Source organism: Macaca thibetana, chromosome 11, assembly GCF_024542745.1.
Source record: "Macaca thibetana thibetana isolate TM-01 chromosome 11, ASM2454274v1, whole genome shotgun sequence".
Classification (NCBI taxonomy): Eukaryota; Metazoa; Chordata; class Mammalia; order Primates; family Cercopithecidae; genus Macaca; species Macaca thibetana.
The window spans coordinates 50,605,755-50,627,888 of NC_065588.1; the positions used below are offsets into that span (position 1 = coordinate 50,605,755).

General features: G+C 44.5%; 2 protein-coding genes across 3 annotated transcripts in view; one reads left to right on the forward strand and one right to left on the reverse strand.

The window, feature by feature from the left end:
* The window catches only part of HNRNPA1 (heterogeneous nuclear ribonucleoprotein A1), a 414,942-nt gene that overhangs the window by 374,713 nt on the left and 18,095 nt on the right, over positions 1 to 22,134 (forward strand). The gene's annotated exons all lie outside the window — the stretch shown is intronic.
* The window catches only part of CBX5 (chromobox 5), a 132,073-nt gene that overhangs the window by 17,603 nt on the left and 92,336 nt on the right, over positions 1 to 22,134 (reverse strand). The window contains exons 1-3 of one of the 2 annotated variants that reach the window (XM_050749070.1): positions 13,331 to 13,454; positions 11,340 to 11,518; positions 3,026 to 3,212 (exon numbers count right to left, since the gene is read on the reverse strand). In XM_050749070.1, the coding sequence (XP_050605027.1) occupies positions 3,026 to 3,212; positions 11,340 to 11,476 (324 nt within the window). In that variant the 5' untranslated portion in view covers positions 11,477 to 11,518; positions 13,331 to 13,454. Of the gene's footprint in view, positions 1 to 3,025; positions 3,213 to 11,339; positions 11,519 to 13,330; positions 13,455 to 22,134 lie in introns of those variants that run through there. The other variant, XM_050749071.1, reaches the window with a different exon arrangement.

The window sequence follows — 22,134 nt, forward strand, 5'->3', positions numbered from 1 at the left end:
CATACAAAGCATTTGGGGTCCGGGTGGTCCCCAAAGATACCAAAATCCACAATTGGAAGGAAATTCCATGCATGGATCAATGAGAGATACTGACTTTTAAAAACATAGCCTCTTTTAGGGGCGCTTACGGGGAAGAAGTTCCCAGATGTTCACACAGCTGCTCACAGCTGGAATGCTGGCACATGGACTAAGTTGTAAATCATAACTGGCAACTGAAAACAGTTTGCTACATAGGGAGGGAAGGGGAGGCAAATGGAAGAAAAATGTTCAAGTTGCTGAAAAGGAGCCGGGGCGAAGAAAATGCTAAAATCATCATACAGGCAGTAATCTTAAATCAGGCATAATGCAAACTAACAAATTTCTTCTCCAGGGGTCTTAAAAAAGATACACAATCCCCTCCTGTACCTTTAAAACATACAATCACCTATCATCTCAGCTGTCTACCTGACAGCAGCCAGTACTGCTAAGAATGCTATCAGGGGCCCCAGATGAACATTATGATGTAAGGGACATGTGGGGGTTGTTTTCAAGGTTGGCAGCTTCAGAACCTGGCCTAAGAACAAAAACTCTCTGCACTGGCCAGTGCTTCTACGCCAGATTATTCAGACAGCTCCTTTTTAAAAATGACAGAGGCCAGGCGTGGTGGCTCACGCCTGTAATCACAGCACTTTGGGAGGCCGAGGCAGTTGGATCACCAGGTCAGGAGATTGAGACCATTCTGGCTAACATGGTGAAACCCCGTCTCTACTAAAAATACAAAAAATTAGCCAGGTGTGGTGGCATGTGCCTGTAGTCCCAGCTACTAGGAAGGCTGAAGCAGGAGAATCGCTTGAACCCAGGAGGCAGAGGTTGCAGTGAGATCGTGCCACTGCACTCCAGGCTGGGTGACAAAGCAAGACTCTGTCTTAAAAAAAAAAAAAAAATTCTAATTTTACTGGTCTGGGGTGCATCTTAGGCACTAGAAATTTTTTCAACGTACCCCCCAGGTGATTATAATGTGTAGACAGGGTTAGGAACTAATGTTCTAGAAAGGTATATATCTAATTACAATGAAGATAAATAGGGATGATTGTGGCTGCTACTCTGGAAGGCTGGAAGATTCCGAAGTAGACTTATGCTTTTATTAAATGTAAAGTGTATGATACATCCTTCACCACAAAAGGCTTCATAACCTTGAAATAAATGAAAGGAGTGGAAGCTGGGGGCGGGAGGAGATGGAAGAGTGTGTGTATTTATGCGCCCACACACAGATGAAAAAAGAGAGAGGCAATAACAGTGCTTATTCTACTTACTTGAGAGCTAAAAATCAGAAGGATTAAAGCAACTAAATCAAACCAAAATTTCATACACTTCCCAAACTGAAGAAGATTCAAAAGACAAAAATTAATTTTGTATGTCAAGTATGTAGAACTAATAGATCGAGAGAATATAAATGCCACTGAACTGTACACTTTAAAATTGTTAATTGAGCCAGGCGCAGTGGCTCACACCTGTAATCCCAGCACTTTGGGAGGCCAAGGCAGGTGGATCACCTGAGTTCCGGAGTTCAAGACCAGCCTGACCAACGTGGAGAAACACTCTCTCTACTAAAAATACAAAACTAGCTAGGCATGGTGGTGCATGCCTGTAATCCCAGCTACTCTGGAAGGCTGAGGTAGGAGAATCACTTGAACCCAGGAGACGGAGGGTGCAGTGAGCCAAGATCATGCCATTGAACTCCAGCCTGGGCAACAAGAGTGAAACTCCATCTCAAAAAAATAAATAAATAAAAAATAAAAATAAAAATACAAAAATTAGCTGGCTGTGGTGGTACATGCCTGTAATTCCAACTACTCAGGAGGCTGAGACAGGAGAATTGCTTGAACCCAGGAGGTGAAGGTTGCAGTAAGCTGGGATCATGCCCCTGCACTCCAGCCTGGGTGACAGAGCAAGACTCTATCTCAAAAATAAATAAATAAATAAAAATAAATAAAATATTTAATTGTATATTATATGATTTTCACTGCAAAAAAAGATTATCAACGATTGAAAGCAAATGCTATCACTGGAACAAAAAAAAGGGCCGGGTGCAGTGGCTCACGGCTATAATCCCAGCACTTTGGGAGGACAAGGCGGGTGGCTCACAAGGTCAGGGGTTTGAGACCAGCCCAGCCAACATGGTGAAACCCTGTCTCTACTAAAGATACAAAAAATTAGCCAGGCATGGTGGCGTGTACCTGTAATCTCACCTACTTGGGAGGCTGAGGCAGGAGAATCACTTGAACCCAGGAGGTGGAGATTCCAGTGAGCCAAGATCATACTATTGCACTCTAGCCTGGGTGACAGAGAGATACTCTGTCTCCAAAAAAAAAGAAAAAAGAAAAAAGGAAGTGACATGGTAAACATTTCAAAGCCCCGGCCAGGCATGGTGGCTCATGTCTGTAATCTCAACACTTTCGGAGCCCGAGGCAGGCAGATCACGAAGTCAGGAGTTCAAGACTAGGCTGACCAACATGGTGAAACCCTGTCTCTACTAAAAATACAAAAATCAGCCGGGCGTGGTGGCGTGCGCCTATAATCTCAGCTACTACTGAGGCAGGAGAATCGCTTGAAGCCAGGAGGCGGAGATTGCAGTGAGCTGAGATCAAGTCACTGCACTCCAGCCTGGGCAACAGAGCAAGACTCTGTCTCAAAACAAAACATTTCAAAGCCCCTTTCTATTCTTAAAAAATTCACCAATGATCCTCTTTCTCTAAGATAACTAAGTCCTCTACTTATGGAGAAGGCAGAGGAGTGATTTAACAGTTTATAAAGATTTAATTTTGCCACCTTAATACAATTCAGTGGCCACAAATTACATTTCTCACTTAGCCAGGAGAGGGAGCTGTAATCAACATACCTCCCTGGAAGCTCTTTTGTTCAACAATTTACCTCATAGGTCCATCCTTACAATAGAAATAACCAAAATATGATACTTCTATGTATTATTATTATTATTTTGGTGGCAAAAGAATAGTTTGTGGGGAAAAAGGGAAAGGAAGCTTACCTCTCTCTTTTTTTTGGATTTGATATCATCGGCACTGTTTGAGAAATTGGATTTCCTCTTGTTACTTTCTGACTTCTCCCTGGGTTTATTATTTTCACCCTCCTTCATCTTCTTATATTTTTTCATAAATTCGGAAATTAGCTCAGGGCAATCCAAGTTTTTCTCAGGTTCCCAAGTATTGTGCTCCCTGGGTAAGAAAAATGGGAAAATTTTTTTAAAAAAAGGGGGGGAAGAGTAAAGAATGAGGAAAAATATCCAATGCCTTATTTCAAAGAGGACATTCAGACAAAAAGCACAGAGAAACCCTACGCTTTAAAGAAGATAACAAATTTGATCCTAGATTTCTACCCAGGAAAAAAAAAAAAAAAAAAAAAAAGGCCCACACAAAGACTTATTTACAATCGTTTACAGCAGCATTTTAATAGTCAAAAACAGAAAACAAATTCAAATGTTCATCAATGGATAGTGACATGGAAAAACAAAATGTGGTATATCCATACAAAGGAATATTATTCAACAAAAATAAAATACTACAACATGCTACAACTTGGAAGAAACCCAAAAACATTATACTAAGTGAAAGAAATAAGACACAAGATACTACATATTGTCTAATTCCATTTATATGAAATGTCTGAGAAAGACAAAGTTATAGAGACAGAAAGCAGATCAGCCAGGCACGGTGGCTCACACCTGTAATCCCAGCACTCTGGGAGACCAAGGCAGGCAGATCACTTGAGGTCAGGAGTTTGAGACCAGCCTGGCCAACACAGTGAAACCGTGCCTCTACTAAAAATAAAAAAAAAATAGCTTGGTATGGCGGTACACACCTGTAGTCCCAGCTACTTGGGAGGCTGAGGCAGGAGAATCGCTTGAGCCCAGGAAGGGGAGGTTGCAGTGAGCTGAGATTGCGCCACTACACTCCAGCCTGGGCGAAAAAGCCATACTGTCTCAAAAAAAAAAAAAAAAAAAAAAAAAGCAGATCAGTGATTGCCTGGGGCTGAGGGAGTTGTAATTAACTACAAACGGGAATCAAGAGAATTAATTTTGGGGGACACGAAAATGTTCTAAACCTGGATCACAGTGGTGGTTGCATAGCTCTATAAATTTACTACAAATCATTTAATTGGAGCCAGGCACAGTGGCTAACGCCTGTAATCCCAGCACTTTGGGAGGCACTCAGGAGTTCAAGACAAGCCTGGTCAATATTGCAAAACCCTGTCTCCACTAAAAATACAAAAATTAGCTGGGCTTGGTGGTGCACACCTGCAGTCCCAGCTACTCAGGAGGCTAGGACATGAGAACTGCTTGAATCTGGGAGGCTGAGGTTGTAGTGAGCCAAGATTAAACCACCGCATTCCAGTCTGGGCAACAGAGTGAGACACTATCACCAAAAAAAAAAAAAAAAAAATCATTTAATTGGGCTGGGCGCAGTGGCTCACGCCTATAATCTCAGCACTTTGGGAGGCCAAGGTGAGGAAATCACTTGAGCCCACCAGTTCAAGACCAGCCTAAGCAACATAGCAAGACTCTGTCTCCACAGAAACTTTAAAATTACTCAGGCATGGTGGCTTGCACCTGTAGTCCCAGCTACTTGGGAGGCTGAAATGAGAGGATCCCTTGAGCCCAGAAGGCTGAGGCTGCAGTGAACCGTGACAGTACCACTGCACTCCCACCTGGGTAACAGAGTAAGATACTGTCTCAAAAAAAAAAAAAAAAAAAAAAAAAAAACAAACAAACAAACAAAAAAGAAAATCACTGAATTTGTACAATTTTTTTTTTTTTTAAGATGGGAGTCTCACTCTGTCTTGCAGGCTGGAGTGCAGTGGTGTGATACCGGCTCACTGCAACCTCCGGGTTCAAGCGATTCTCTGGCCACAGCCTCCCCGGTAACTGGGATTACAGGCGTGCGCCACCAATTTTTGTATTTTTAGTAGAGACGGGGTTTCACCACGTTGGCCAGGCTGGTTTCGAACTCCTGACCTCAAGTGATCCGCCTGCCTCCGCCACTCAAAGTGCTGGAATTTGAGTGGCCACCGTATCCAGCCTGAATTGTACAATTTCAATGGGTGAATTTTATGGTGTTTATACCTCGATAAAGCTGTTTAAAAACCCAAATTTCAGCCAGGCACGGTGGCTCATGCATGTAATCCCAGTACTTTGGGAGGCTGAAGGGGGTGGATCACCTGAGGTCAGGAGTTCCAGACCAGCCTGGCCAACGTGGTGAAACCCTGTCTCTACTAAAACTGCCAAAATCGTGGCTGGGTGCGATGGCTCACGCCTGTAATCCCAGCACTTTGGGAGGCTGAGGCGTGCGGATAACAAGGTTGGGAGTTCGAGACCGTCCTGGCTAACACGGTGAAACCCCATCTCTACAAAAACTACAAAAATTAACCAGGCGTGGTGGCACATGCCTGTAGTCCCAGCTACTCAGGAGGCTAAGGCAGGAGAATCACCTGAACTCAGGAGGCAGAGGTTGCAGTGAGCCAAGATCAGGCCACTGCACTCCAGCCTGGGTGACACATGAGACTCCATCTCAAAACAAAACAAAACAAAAAACAAAAAATTATCTGGGTGTTGTGGTGCACACCTGTAATCCCAGCTACCTGGGAGGCTGAGGCAGGAGAATCACTTGAACCTGGGAGGTGGAGGTTGCAGGTTGCAGTGAGCCAAGATTGCACCACTGCACTCCAGTGTGGGTGACAGAGCAAGACTTCCTTTCAAAAAAAAAAAAAAAACTTTGCTGGCTAGGTACGGTGGCTCATGCCTGTAATCCCAGCACTTTGGGAGGCCAACGTGGGCAGATCACCTGCGGTCAGGAGTTTGAGACCAGCCTGGCCAACATGATGAAACCCTATCTCTACTAAAAATACAAAAATTAGCCAGGACTGGTGGTGCGCACCTGTAGTCCCAGCTATTCAGAAGGCTGAGGCGGGAGAATCACTTGAACCCAGGAGGAGGAGGCTGCAGTGAACTGAGATCACGCCACTGCACACCATCCTGGGCGACAGAGCAAGACTCCATCTCAAAAAATAAAAAATAGGCCAGGCGAGGTGGCTCATGCCTATAATCCCAGCACTTTGGGAGACCAAGGCAAGCAGATCACGAGATCAGGAGATGGAGACCATCCTGGCTAATATGGTGAAACCCCGTCTATACTAAAAATATAAAAAATTAGCCAGACATGGTGGCGCGTGCCTATAGTCTCAGCTACTTGGGAGGCCAGGCAGGAGAACTGCTTGAACCCAGGAGACAGAGGCTGCAGTGAGCCGAGATCGCGCCACTGCACTCAAGCCTAGGCGACAGAGTGAGACTTCGTCTCAAAAAAAAAAAAAATAAAAAAATAAAAATAAAAATAAAAATAAATAAATAATTCTTAAAAATAAAAACCCAAATTTGAATTCTGGTTTCAAAGTGGCAAAAACAGCATGATTTCACACATACAATCATCTGTGCAACTCCCGGAAAGGACAAGTTAATAAATAATAAATTATGCAGCCAGGTGCGGTGGCTCATGCCTGTAATCCCAGCACTTTGGGAGGCCAAGGCAGGCAGGTCAAGAGGTCAGGATATCGAGACCATCCTGGCTAACACGGTGAAACCCCATCTCTACTGAAAATACAAAAAATTAGCCAGGTGTGGTGGCGGGCGCCTGCAGTCCCAGCTACTCGGGAGGCTGAGGTGAGAGAATGGCGTGAACCCGGGAGGCGGAGCTTGCAGCAAGCCAAGATCGTGCCACTGCACTCCAGCCTGGGCAACAGAGCAATACGCTGTTTCAAAAATTAAGAAGAATATATTATGCACTGCCAGTTTATAATCTTAAATAACTGTTACTCATTTTTTTTAGATTTTTTTTTTTTTTGAGACAATGCCTCCACCCTGTCACCCAGTCTGGAATGCAGTGGCATGATCTCGACTCACTGCAGCCTTGACCTCCCAGGCTCAAGTGATCCTCCCGCCTCAGAATTCCAAGTAGCTGGGACTATAGCAGTGCACCACCATGTCTAGCTACTTTTTTTTTTTTTTGGGTAGAGATGGGGTCTCACTATGTTGCCTAGGCTGATCTCAAACTCCTGGGCTCAAGCGGTCCTCCTGCCTTGGCCTCCCAAAGTGCTGGTGTTACAGGAGTGAGCTACCACACTCAGCCCATCTTGGGTATTTTATTTGTTGGTTTTATTTATTTATTATTTTTTATTATGTTTTTTTCTTTTTTTTTTTTTTGAGATGGAGTCTGGCTCTGTTGCCCAGGTTGGAGTGCAATGGCACGATCTCGCCTCACTGCAACCTCCGCCTCCTGGGTTCAAGTGATTCTCCTGTCCCAGCATCCCGGGTAGCTGGGATTACAGGTACCCACCACCACACCCAGCTAATTTCGCCCAACATGGGGCTTCCTCCTGTTGACCAGGCTGGTCTTGAACTCCTGACCTCAACTGATTTGCCTGTCTTGGCCTCCCAAAGTGCTGGGATTACAGGCGTGAGCCATCGCACCCGGCCTTTGCTTGTTTTAAATAAGGTTTCTTGTTGGGCGTGGTGGCTCACGCCTATAATCCCAGCACTTTGGAAGGTCAATTCAGGCAGATCATCTGAGGTCGGGAGTTTGAGACCAGCCTGACCAACATGGAGAAACCCCATCTCTACTAAAAATACTAAATTAGCCAGGCATAGTGCCACCTTCCTGTAATCTCAGCTACTCGGGAGGTTGAGTTGGGAGAATCGCTTGAACCCGGGAGGCAGGAGGTTGTGGTGAGCTGAGTTCGAGCCATTGCACTCTAGCCTGGGCAACAAGAGTGAAACTCCATCTCAAAAAAAATAATAATAATAATGTTTCTTCAGATGGGAATGATTTGAACACATGCCATAATAACCTGACTCAAGTAGAAAGCAGAAAGATGGAAAAATCTGAGCTATTTACTCCCGACCTAAACAAGTTTCTACAAAAGGAACACAAAATTGAGACAAAATTTATTTCTAAATCATTTGAGCTAATATGGGAAAGCTTCTCCTTTATATCCCTTCTCGCAGCAGAAAAAAAAATTCCTCGGCCGGGCACGGTGGCTCACGTCTCTAATCCCAGCACTTTGGGAGGTGGAAGCAGGTGGATCACCTGAGGTCAGGAGTTCGAGACCAGCCTGGCCAACATGGTGAAACCCCATCTCTACTAAAAATACAAAAATTAGATGGGCGTGGTGGCAGGCACCTGTAATCCCATCTAATTGGGGGAGGCTAAGGCAGGAGAATCTTTTAAACCCAGGAGAGGGAGGTTACAGTGAGCCGAGATCGCGCCATTACGCTCTAGCCTGGGCAATAAGAGCGAAACTCTTGTCTCAAAAAAAAAAAAAAAAAAAAAAAAAAAAAGTTGGCCGGGCGCGGTGGCTCACGCTTGTAATCCTAGCACTTTGGGAGGCCGAGGCGGGCAGATCACGAGGTCATGAGATCGAGACCATCCTGGCGAACACGGTGAAGCCCCGTCTCTACAAAAAATATAAAAAAATGGCCGGGCGCGGTGGCTCAAGCCTGTAATCCCAGCACTTTGGGAGGCCGAGATGGGTGGATCACGAGGTCAGGAGATCGAGACCATCCTGGCTAACATGGTGAAACCCCATCTCTACTAAAAATACAAAAAACTAAACAGGCGTGGTGGCGGGCGCCTGTAGTCCCAGCTACTCGGAGGCTGAGGTGGGAGAATGGCGTGAACCCGGGAGGCGGAGCTTGCAGTGAGCCGAGATCGCGCCACTGCACTCCAGCCTGGGCGACACAGCGAGACTCCGTCTCAAAAACAAAACAAAACAAAACAAAACAAAAATTAACCGGGCCTGGTGGCGGGCGCCTATAGTCCCAGCTTCTAGGGAGGCTGAGGCAGGAGAATGGCGTGAACCTGGGAGGCAGCAGAGCTTGCAGTGAGCTGAGATCGCGCCACTGCACTCTAGCCTGGGTGACAGAGCGAGACTCCGTCTCAAAAAAAAAAAAAAAGGTCAAGAAAAAAAATTCCTCACACAGTAACTTTCCCCAAAACCCACATACCACATAGTTTACCATTCCAGAGGAAATTAACATACCAATATTGAAAGGTGTACCAACACTATTACACAAGCTGAATAGACTTGGGGGTTGGGAGGAGTCTGTTGAAAGCTAGGAAAGTCAGTCCTATAAGGGGATTATCCCTTTTCCTAACACTTTGGCACTGCTGCTTCTACTTTGGTTTCCACCCAAAAGACAACATAGTATGATTTAAAAAGAGCCTGGGTTGGCCAGGGACAGTGATTCACACCTATAATCCCAGCACTTCAAGAGGCCAAGGCAGGCAGATTGGTTGAACCCAAGAGTGCGAGACCAGCCTGGGTAACACAGTGAGACCCTGTCTCTATTTTAAAGATAAAAATATGTAAAAATTTAAATTTAAAAAAATTAAAGTTTTTGAAGAGGCAGGGTCTTGCTATGTTAACCAGACAGGAGTGCAGTGGCTATTCATAGGCCTGATCTCACTAATGCTCGGAACAGGAGTTCTGACCTGCTCTGGTTCACTCCTCCTTAGGCAACCTGGTGGTCCCTCACTCCTGGGAGGTCACTATATTGATGCCAAACTTAATGCAGACACCTGATCCGTTTAGTGCACTATAGCCCAGAACTCCTGGACTCAAGCAATCCTCCCACTTCAGCCTCCCTAGTAGCTGGGACTACAGGCACACACCACCACGCCTGGACTCTAAATGTTTTTATGAGAATCAAAAAAAGCACGAGAGGTAGAATCTGATCACTGTCTAGCACAAAGTAGGCGTTCAGTTATAGACAATGCTGATTTGTTGCAGTCTTTTATGAAATCCAGGGCATTTCTGAAAAAGTAAGGACCAATGTTTAATTTGTCTACCCCAAACCTTATCTTTCCCCCTTTCATCTATGGTACGGCACCAGTAGCTCAATGACAGAGAAAGAGTTTCAAGTATCTTTCAAATACCCCAAATATTTCCAGTGGTGATTCAATGGGCCCAATAAACATCTTCAAAATCTTCAGGTGTTACTTTAGTTCCTATCTGTTAGTGCTCTAGAGGTCTCTCAAACTCAACAGTTCTCATCACTAGTGGAAGCCATGATACCACTCCTCTCTAGAAAGAGGGCATCTTCTGATTGTTGTGCTACCCCATACTTGCACTCTGGGTGCTAGAGACGCTAAGCATCCTGCAAAATGCGTGAATGATCCCACCTACACGCCAATAATTCTCCAGATGAGAAACCTTGATCATGTAATGAAATAACCTCCCATATGTATCAAAGGTTCTTGACACATAGCCTTTATCCAAAAGTATTGGTAAACCACTGTATCTTTCAGTGTATTTAGGTCCTATACTACAGAGCTGTGCCATCCAATATGGTAACCACTAGCCACATCTGCCTATTTGAAATACAGCTAGTTTGAATGGAGATGCACTATAAAGTGTAAAATATATCCCAGATTTTCAAGTCTTAGCACACACACACACAAAATTTCGTTAATAACTTTTGTACTGATTAACGCTGAAATAGTATTTTTCATATACTAGGTTAAATAAAATATTATTAAAATTAATTTCACAGCCGGGCCCGGTGGCTCACACCTGTAATTCCAGCACTTTGGGAGGCCAAGGCAGATGGCTCACTTGAGCCTGGAAGTTCCAGACCAGCCTGAGCAACATGGCAAAACCCTGCCTCTACTAAAAACACAGTCACCCAGGCTGGAGTGCAGTGGCACAATCCTGGCTCACTGCAACCTCTGCCTCCTGAGTTCAAGTGATTCTCCTACCTCAGCCTCCCCAGTAGCTGGGATTACAGCTGCCCGCCACCACACCTAGCTAATTTTTTTATTTTTAGTAGATGGGGTTTCGCCATGTTGGCCAGGCGGGTCTCAAACTCCTGACCTCAGGTGATCCACCCGCCTCAGCCTCCCAAAGTGCTGAGATTGGAGTACAAGCCACCGCGCCTGGCCTTATAAGCACTACTGTTTATCCTTATTCCACTAAGGAGATAAAATGATTAAGGAAATTAGCCAAGGCTATCCAGTTTGTATCGTAAGTGGTGGAGTTAGAATCTAGATCCAGGCAATCTGACTCACGAGTCTGCGCTCCTAACCAATTCATTATACTGCCTTTCAAAAGCAGTATCATTAGCACATAAGCTCCACAAGCGGGGAGATTTTGTTTTGTTTACTGCTGTGTCTTCTAACTCTTAGGAAGAGTGCGGGAGGGGGAAGAAAAAGACAAAGATGCTCATGATTCCTAAGGAAATAAACCAAAGATGTCTATCTCTACAGAGTACCAAAGCCTGGGGGAAAAAAGGAACTTACTCAGAAAAGCCTTTCCACTTCAGTAGATATTCCACTTGTCCCTTAACTACACGCCTGTCTAGCACCTTCTCCACAACGTACTCCTCCTCATCCTCTGAAGAAGAACTGTCAGCTGTCCGCTTGGTTTTCTTTCCCATGTCGCACACCGTTCCACCTGAAAGACTAAGGCCACCGGGTCCCTGTAAAGGCAAAGGACAAAATAGTTAGAATCCATGTGAAGAGTTAAAAACTTTGTCTCTTCTTGATGGGACGAAAAAGGGATAACACCAAGTTGCCATGTGCCCTGCTCTTGAGTCTCAAATCATTCTACAGATGAGTCCTAAGAATTTAATTTAAAAATGAATCAGTCTTCACTTCCTCAACCACAACCTTCTCTTCGGCTAAAGAGACCAAAATTATTAGAAGGCGCAATTGTCTAACTCTTCTTTCAGATTCCAAAAGACAAGTAGTGTGGTATGTTATTCCTGGCTATGTTTATAACTATTTACAAGCCAGGAACTCAAACAGAAATGTGCAAAATCTTCAGTTAAATGAACCAAGATAAAATTAAAACCTTTTTCTCCAAAGTGAATAAGGGTCTTTATAAAAATGAAAAAAGAAAAGCCACTAAAATATGAGTTTTCTGTGCTCTGAGCATCTTGCCCAGTCTCTCACCAGCACAAAAAAAAGGCTTGCTCAGGCATCTTTCACCACATTTTCAGTGACTTGGTACATTTCCCTTAAACAAATTGAGCTTGTCCCTTCAGAGCATCCATCAGCTCACAAAAGCAAGGCTGACATCTCAAACACACTAAGCTTCCTTTTTAGAAAGCTAATTTGGGGATGGGAGGGAGGCAGAAAGGAGAAAAAAATTTTCAGTCCTAAAATTCAAAATTAGTCACTAGATTGTTGAGTAATTCCCAAGATGTAACTAATCCAAATAGTTAAGAAGGTACCTCTCCTCTTAACTGAAGTTGACTCAGGGCCAAAGGAAGAGGAGGAGGAAAAAGAAGTCTGGCCCCAGACTCAGCATCAACATGAAGCCTCCTCAAAATACAGAGGAACCATTCATAGGCCCAAGGAAAGCTGAAGCAAGGAAACACAAATGGAAATTGAGTTAAGCTCAGAAATATGCACACCAGGGGGTACTCAACAGAGAATCTAGTTTTAAAAATTCCCATGTTGCTCTTCCACAATCATTTTTAAGAATTCTTCCTTAACCATGCTAAATGGCGCCTACAGTCTGGATTACAGAGTAGCAGAAATTGTTTTCTTAGCTGAACTCCATTATTGTTTTCCTGTAATCTTTAAAGATGTTTATCAGCACCCTCTAAATATTTCCACCCTGACCAGAAAACCACTGGGTCAGGGAGGGCCCACTACTAATCTCACAATGATGTTCAAGTCACATAAAAAGTGGCAATTATCAATTCACTTCAAATTAGCAAAACTTTAAAAATTATTACAAGAATATATAGTTGGAAACCATATCCCCAGAACTTATTAGCAATAGGTCTCCCCACCTAAAACACTGCCTATACCCATTACTTCCCTATAAGACTAAGTTTTTATTAAAATACTCTATTTGGAAGAAGTAGTAGGAAAATGTAGGTGCGGGGGGCGGTTAAAATAATTTTTCCATGAATTTAGAAGAGTCCTAAGCTTCATGAAAATATTTTATGTGGTTTATTTAAAATGAAACAGCCTCCAACCTCACCAGAGACAGGAAATGTCATATTCCAGGGAGAGTACCCCACCCCCACCCCCACTCACCTTGGAATTTCCGGGAGCTGAGCAGTTTAGGTCAGAGCGCTGGGGTTAAAACCAGCCCCATGTTAGATGCATGCAGTTAAGCATTGTGGCTATGGCCTCCCCTGCCTCACCAGGAAAAACAAGGATTTACATGTGTTCTTCATTTTGAGGGAGAGAAAAGAAAAATCTCCCTTTATACCTTCATGCAGAAGAGGAGCCCCAAAGGTAGAAAATGAATGGGGGTTCCCTCCTTTACCTACCGGATCGCCCCAGTTCTTTCTTTCCCTCTGGGCTAACAGGAGGGGCCTCCCCTCCCAGGTCTGGGTCTTGGCGGGCTGGCAGCTCCCCCGCCCCCACCCAGCTGCCTGGGCGCCACTGCGCAGCTGTCCCAGTCCGTTGCCATAGCAACTGGCAGCAGTACTACACTAAGGGGGAGAAGCAAATGGAAAAGTTAAAAGGCTTAACTTTCCTTTTCAGTGAAGACTGGGTGGAGAAGTTGGAAGGTACCTCTCTTGGCCTCAAGGCTAAGGCATTCAGAGCTCAAGGGAATTACTTCTTAGGTTTTAAATCCAGTATTTATGCTTATTCCTCTAACAGCACTGTAAATTAATCAATAGCATTTTAAGATCATCTAACAAGATTACAGCTCAACTGAAGGGGGGAGGGGAAAGGCTCGATCCTTCTACAATACGATCAGTACAAACCACCCATCACTTAATACAGCCCACCAGAGCACTTCGGGCAACCCCATTTTACCATCTGTCACAGAACAGTTAATTAAAATTGCTTGAGGGGAAAAATAACAGGAAACAGGGGAAGGGAAGTATTTTAAAGACACTATATAACTTTCCTTCTTTGGGGTGATTACTAGAGATAAAATCCAAAGACACAAAGCACTACCAAAACAACAACCCAAAAAAAAAAAAAATCTTTTAACTAAAATTACAGGTGGAGCGCCGGGCGCAGCGGCTCATGCCTGCAATCCCACAACTTTGGGAGGACGGGGCAGGGCAATCATTTGAGGTCAGGTGTTCGAGACTAGCCCGACCAACATAGTGAAACCCCGTCTCTACTAAAAATACAAAAAAATTAACCAGGCGCGGTGGCAGGCGCATCTAGTCCCAGTTACTCAGGGGGCTGAGGGAGGAGAATCGCTTGAACCCGGGAGGCGGAGGTTGCAGTGAGCCAAGATTGTGCCACTGCACTCCAGCCTGGGCGACAAGAGTGAGACTGTCTCAAAAAAATAAAATAAAATTTAGGTGGAAAAAAATTCCTAAGAAGTTTAAAAAAAAAAAAAAAAGGACAGCGGTTCTGCCACAACCTAATGGTTGATAAATTAAAACCACTTCTAGGTTGTTCTATAATGTTATGAAACAGATTTTTAAATAATTATTCATCACCTGATACATTATTAATGTACAACTCTCTGTATCAGTATGTCCCAATTCTTGAGAAAAGGAGTACTGGGATAAATAAAAAAGACATACAGAGACTTGAAATACTGTAAGTTTTCCATTCTTCTGGCTCTAAAGAACATTTTTGAGAGCTTCAAAACTACTCTGCTTTATAGATATGGGAACTTTAAAGCCAGAAGTGGCTGCCATAGGAGAGTAAGAAAAAGGGACAATCAAAAGCAAAGAACTCAGTTGAGCCAAGCACGGTGGCCCACACCTGTAATCCCAGCACTTTGGGAAGCCGAAGCGGATGGATTACGGGAGGTCAGGAGTTCGAGACCAGCCTGACCAACATGGTGAAACCCCATCTCTACTAAAAATACAAAAATTGGCCAGGCATAGTAGCACATGCCTGTAATCACAGCCACTTGGGAGGCTAAGGCAGGAGAAGCGCTTGAACCTGGGAGGCAGAGGTTGCAGTGAGCCGAGATTGCACAACTGCACTCCAGCCTGGGCAACAAGAGCGAAACTCTGTCTCAAAAAAAACAAATAAATAAATAAGAAAGAACGCAGTTGAGAAGAAGCATAGAATGGTGACTATTTTGGCTGTCAAACAGAAGAAACCATAGGGTATAAGACCAAAGGAGAAATTTTTTTTTCTTTTTTTTTTTTTTTGAGACGGAGTCTCGCTCTGTCACCAGGCTAGAGTGCTGTGGCGCAATCTCAGCTCACTGCAACCTCCAGCTCCCTGGTTCAAGGGATTCTCCTGCCTCAGCCTCCCAAGTAGCTGGGATTACAGGCATGTGCCACCACGCCCAGCTAATTTTTGTTATTTTTAGTAGAGATGGGGTTTCATCACGTTGGCCAGGATGGTCTCGATCTCCTGATCTCGTGATCCACCCGCCTTGGCCTCCCAAAGTGCTGGGATTACAGGCATGAGCCACCGCGCCCGTCCAGAAATTTTTTAATTACAAAAGATTTCCTCAAATTGGAATGGATCATCAGCAAACCTCTGATTAAAAACTGCATTTTTCGGCCGGGCGCGGTGGCTCAAGCCTGTAATCCCAGCACTTTGGGAGGCCAAGACGGGCGGATCACGAGGTCAGGAGATCGAGACCATCCTGGCTAACACGGTGAAACCCTGTCTCTACTAAAAAAAAAAAAAATACAAAAAACTAGCCGGGCGAGGTGGCGGGCGCCTGTAGTCCCAGCTACTCGGGAGGCTGAGGCAGGAGAATGGTGTAAACCCGGGAGGCGGAGCTTGCAGTGAGCTGAGATCCGGCCACTGCACTCCAGCCCAGGCGACAGAGCGAGACTCCGTCTCAAAAAAATAAAAACTGCATTTTTCAACTCTTCTTACCTTTTGTTTTAAACTTTTCATAATTAAGGGATATGAAAACAATACCAAACATTTAAACAGGATCTTGACTCTGATTAACTTGCCATGTGTGATCTTGAGTAAATAAATTTTCCATCTAGACCCCGGCATCATTTAAACAGGCTAAATAAATCTACTACCCGCCCTACCTACCTCCTAGGGAAAAAGTGAGTTTATGTTGAAACCAAAGATCTATTAAGTCCCCCAAAGAGAACCTTCTGTAAAAATATGTCAGGGCTGAATACAACAGCAGAAGAAAATATGTGACCTTCCAAATTCCTAAGCTAGTAAACCAAATCACATGCAGTAACTCCTGCAGCTCAACACATTAGTAGATAGCAAGAAAATGAGGAACAGTGTCTTTGTTAACTAGGCACTGGAAAACGAATAAACCTTCAGAGAACAGGGTAGGTATGTTCTCTCTCAAGGGCAAAATACTTATTCCTTAAAACTCAAACTTTAAAGATGGCAGAATGAAAAGACTAATAGTAACTCTGTGAAGGAATAAGGAACAGGAAAGAATGACAGCAATACTAACATTTTGGTGAAATCTTTCAGAGAAAGAAAAGTGAATTTAAAGAGGAAAGAGACAAAAATATTCTGGTGTCCACCCCTCCCCACAAAACATCAGGAAGTAAAAGATTGAGTTCAATTCCCTCCTTTCCACTCTTAAGAACTGCCTAAAGGGCACATGGGCTGAGGTCCTTTTCTTTTTGGGAAATGGGTTTTGTAACCACTGACAAATCAAATTAGGCCTGATGCCAGGAGTCAGAGTCCAACCATAATATTCTTTAAAGGATGGCATGCAATTGTCTTGTAAATCTCCTGGACAGTCACAGATCAGAAGCTGGCAAGGATGACGACATACTTCTGATGGAATGTGTCGTATCTTAACCTTGAAGTTACAGATCTGCTCAGGAGCAGCAGTAAGAAATGAGAAATGCACTCAGACATCGGAGGGGACATAATTCTCTTTTAGACAGTGCGACCCAGAGTATTAGGGTCAAATGAAACACAAAGCCAGTCAAACAATTTAAGGGCTAGAGCCTGGACCAGATAGAGCATCAAGACTGGTGGTTCACACTGAGCTTAGGGGGAGGGAGCTTTCCAGCATGAGAAATGAGACATGGTTGGCAGGATGATGGAGTGATTAAGGTAGAATCCCAATACGATGACAGACGAAAAGAAGGTAAGCCTCTGAACACAACCTTATCCTTGTGGAAATCTCCAAGGGAAAGGGTGAGCAGCTTCTCAAATTTCTAGAGTCTTTCAGGAATAATTGCTCTCAGCCTTCTCTCTTAAATATAGATAGGAACTATCTGGTAAAGCTACCCAGTAACTATAGATAGATTACAGCACCTAAGGCCCATAGAGATGAGAAAAGAGGCTGGGTGCGGTGGCTCACGCCTGTAATCCCAGCACTTTGGGAGGCTGAGGCAGGCAGATCTCCTGAGGTCAGGAGTTCCAGACCAACCTGGCCAACATGGTGAAACCCTGTCTCTACTAAAAATACAAAAATTAGCCAGGCATGGTGGCAGGCGCCTGTAATCCCAGCTACTCGGGAGGCTGAGGCAGGAGAATCGCTTGAACCCAGAAGGTGGAGGTTGCAGTGAGCCAAGATTGAGCCATTGCACTCCAGCCTGGGCAACAAGGGCGAAACTTCGTCTCAAAAAAAAAAAAAAAAAAAAAAATAAAAAAAAAAAAAAAAAAAAAAAAAAAAAAAAAAAAAAAAAAAAAAAAAAAAAAAAAAAAAAAAAAAAAAAAAAAAAAAAAAAAAAAAAAAAAAAAAAAAAAAAAAAAAAAAAAAAAAAAAAAAAAAAAAAAAAAAAAATCAGCTCCCAGCAATTACAGAGAGGGCATCACAAGCAAGCTAGGGCAACCCAGAAAAACAAGAGGTAGGCCGGGCACAGTGGCTCCTGCCTATAATCCCAGCACTATGGGAGGCCGAGGCAGGTGGATCATGAGGTCAGGAGTTCAAGACCAGCCTGGTCAATATGGTGAAACCCCATCTATACTAAAGACACACAAAAATTAGTCAGGCGTGGTGTAATCCCAGCTACACAGGAGGCTGAGGCAGTTATGCACCTGTAATCCCAGCTACTCAGAAGGCTGAGGCGGGAGAATCACTTAAACTGGGAGACGGAGGTTGCAGTGAGCTGAGATGGCACCACTGCACTCCAGCCTGGACAACAGGGCAAGACTCCATCTAAAAAAAAAAAAAAAAAAAAAAAGGCTGGGCACAGTGTCTCACGCCTGTAATCCCAACACTTTGGGAGGCCGAGGCGGGAGAATCATGAGGTCAGGAGATCAAGACCATCCTGGCTAACACAGTGAAACCGTCTCTACTAAAAATACAAAAAAATTAACCGGGCATGGTGGCGGGTGCCTGTAGTCCCGGCTACTCCAGAGGCTGAGGCAAGAGAACGGCGTGAAGCCAGGAGGTGGAGCTTGCAGTGAGCCGAGATCGCACCACTGCACTCCAGCCTGGGCGACAGTGCGAGACTCCGTCTCATATAAAAAAAAAAAAAAAAAAAGAGGTAATGATTAGCCCTTGGCATTGACCATTTAATCCTGGAACAACCCACATAGGGTCCCTGGTATCTGCTTTGTCCAGTTTAGGCTCTACTCTCATCCCTCCAGTCATTTGAGACAGGGTCTTGTTCTGTTGTTCAGGCTGTAGTGCAGTGACGCGGACAGTTCATTGCAGCCTCAAACTCCTGGGCTGAAGCAATCCTCTCACCTCAGCCTCCTGAGTAGCTGGGACCACAGGGGCACACCACCATGCCTGGCTACATTTTTAAATTTTTTTGGTGAGATGCAGTCTCACTGTGTTGCCCAAGCTGGTCTCAAACTCCTGGGCTGAAGCAATCCTCCTGCCTTACTCCCACAAAGCAGTCACTACTTCTCAATACCAATTCCGGTGGCTTTTCTTACATCTTGTTATAGCCATTTTATTTTCATCACCACTTATGAGCAAAAGTACACATAATTCTAGATCTTTCACTAAGCTTTCTTTTTATTAAGAATGAAAGCCAGCCGGGCGCAGTGGCCCACGCCTGTAATCCCAGCAGTTTGGGAGGCCAAGACAGGTGGATCACCTGAGGTCAGGAGTTTGAGACCAGGCTGGCCAACATGGCGAAACCCCGTCTCTACTAAAAATACAAAAATTAGCCAGGCATCGTGCTGGGCACCTGTAATCCTAGCTACTTGGGAGGCTGAGGCAGGAGAATTGCTGAAACCTGGGAAGCAGAGGTTGCAGTGAGTTGAGATCCCGCCACTGCACTCCAGCCTGGGCGACAGAGCCAGACTTCACCTCAAAACAAAACAAAAAAAAGTATATTTGGCTGGGCGCGGTGGCTCACGCCTGTAATCCCAGCACTTTGGGAGGCCAAGGCAGACGGATCACAAGGTCAGGAGATCAAGACCATCCTGGCTAACACAGTGAAACCGTCTCTACTAAAAATACAAAAAAATTAACCGGGCATGGTGGCGGGCGCCTGTAGTCCCGGCTACTCGGGAGGCTTAGGCAGGAGAATGGCATGAACCTGGGAGGCAGAGCTTGCAGTGAGCCGAGATCGCACCACTGCACTCCAGCCTGGGCAACAGAGCCAGATTCTGTTTCAAAAAAACAAAAACAAAAACAAAAACATACTTGGCTGGGTACCATGGCTTACACCTATAATCCCAACAATTTGGGAGGTTGAGGCAGGATCACAGCTTGGGCCCAGAGTTCAACACCAGCATGAGCAAACATAGGGGGACCTCCCCAATATGTAAAATAATAATTGTATATATACACATTCTAAATGGCGATAAAGGCTGCCCTGTAAGTTCCATTTGGTTGTATGTCCCCCCAGCTCTGATTACCAACATATTATAAATGAATGTGGGTTACAAGACTCAATTTTCAGAATTGCTTGAAGGTATCAGTCTGATAAACTGTTGTATTTAGTAGTAACACAAAAATTCTTGTTTGATATCTCAACATTTTATACTGGATTTTCTTTTTTTTCACCCTCATTAAAATCCACTGAATTTCCTCTCTCAACTACCAGTTTTCAGAAACACGCATTCTATTTTATAGAATAAGATGTTGCCCTATTAAAAAAAAGTATCAGTTTTCTTTAAATTTAGCTAGGGTACACCTAAACCCACCACTGGGCAAGAGGTTAAATATCCAATTGTTTCAAGATTTATGAGAAAGCAGAATTTGGCACCACCATGGGAAAATGCCTTCCAGATGGTGTTTTCCAACAACTCTATCCTTGGAAATGTACTGAACTCATCTCAAGGCACCACACTCTCAGGTGGGTGTTAATCTCACATCCACTCCTCTCAAGCGTAATGAAACATGAATTTGGAGACCTCGTCACCTTTCACAAAGAACCTGGCAATACCATCATAAATAAATCTTGAGGAAAATGGGTAAGAGCAACATTTGAGTACATTATCATGAATCTTAGATTTATACATACCACTTTGGCAGATCATGTTCACAAAATATGGAAGGATTAAAAGAAAACTGAAAATGCTCATTCCCAAATAAAATTATGGTGATAAAGCATTTTCCAAATATTTGTCATAAAATTAAGACTCAGTCCTTACCATGGCATTATCTAGCTTGCGGATTTTTTTTTTTTTTTTTTTTTTTTTGAGACGGAGTCTTGCTCTGCCGCCCAGGCTGGAGTGCAGTGGCCGGATCTCAGCTCACTGCAAGCTCCGCCTCCCGGGTTCACGCCATTCTCCTGCCTCAGCCTCCCGAGTAGCTGGGACTACAGGTGCCCGCCACCTCGCCCGGCTAGTTTTTTTGTATATTTTAGTAAAGACGGGGTTTCACCATGTTAGCCAGGATGGTCTCCATCTCCTGACCTCGTGATCCGCCCGTCTCGGCCTCCCAAAGTGCTGGGATTACAGGCTTGAGCCACCGCGCCCGGCCTAGCTTGCAGATTTTAGACCTCAATAGCTTAAGGGTTACAAAGGCTCCTTCAGGTCATTTCAACAAATCATCCTTTTTTTTTTTTTTTTTTTTTTTTTTTTGAGACAGAGTCTCACTCTGTCACCCAGGCTGGAGTGCAGTGGCCAGATCTCAGCTCACTGCAAGCTCCGTCTCCCGGGTTTACGCCATTCTCCTGCCTCAGCCTCCCGAGTAGCCAGGACTATTGGCGCCTGCCACCTCGCCCAGCTAGTTTTGTTGTATTTTTTGGTAGAGACAGAGTTTCACCGTGTTAGCCAGGATGGTCTCAATCTCCTGACCTCGTGATCCGCCCATCTCGGCCTCCCAAAGTGCTGGGATTACAGGCTTGAGCCACCGCGCCCGGCCCAAATCATCCATTTTAACAAAGAACCTGTGTTAAGTCAGGCAATTTTTTTTTTTTTTTTTTTTGAGACGGAGTCTAGCTCTGTCGCCCAGGCTCGAGTGCAGTGGCACGATCTCAGCTCACGCTTCCATGTCCCGGGTTCATGCCATTCTCCTGCCTCAGCCTCCCGAGTAGCTGGGATTACAGGTGCCTGCCACCATGCCTGGCTAATTTTTTGTATTTTTAGTAGAGACGGGGTTTCACAGTATTAGCCAGGATAGTCTTGATCTCCTGACCTTGTGACCCACCCACCTCGACCTCCCAAAGTGCTGGGATTACAGGCATGAGCCACAGCGTCCAGCTGATAATTTGTTTTCTTAGCATCAGTTTAAAGAAGACATTTGGCTGGGCATGGTGGCTCACGCCTATAATCCCAGCACTTTGGGAGGCGGGTGGATCACTTGAAGCCAGGAGTTCGAGAAGAGCCTAGCCAACATGGCGAAACCCCATCTCTACTAAAAATACAAAAATTAGTCAGGCGTGGTGGTGGGCACCTGTAATCCCAGCTACTCAGGAGGCTGAGGCAGGAGAATCGCTTGAACCCGGGAGACGGAGGTTACAGTGAACTGAGATTGCACCATTGCAATCCAGCCTGGGCAACAGAGCTAGACTTCATCTCAAACAAACAACAACAACAAAAAAATACAAGGGTATCCTTGGCTGCTCCTGGGCCATGTATTATGATCCTGACCAATTTCTCTCTGTGGGAATTTAAAAGCTGTTAAAAAAAAATACATAATGGGTGATGACAGGAGAAACAAACCCACACCAGAAGTTATCGAACCTTGCAGGTCTTTTCAAGTATCTCTATTGACATTTAAGTTGAGTTACTATGCCACAATATCATAAAAGTATGCTCTACACTTCAGCTATATTGATAGTTAAATGCAAAGAAAGGCATCAGATAAATGGCTAAAGGGATGGGTAATCTCAGA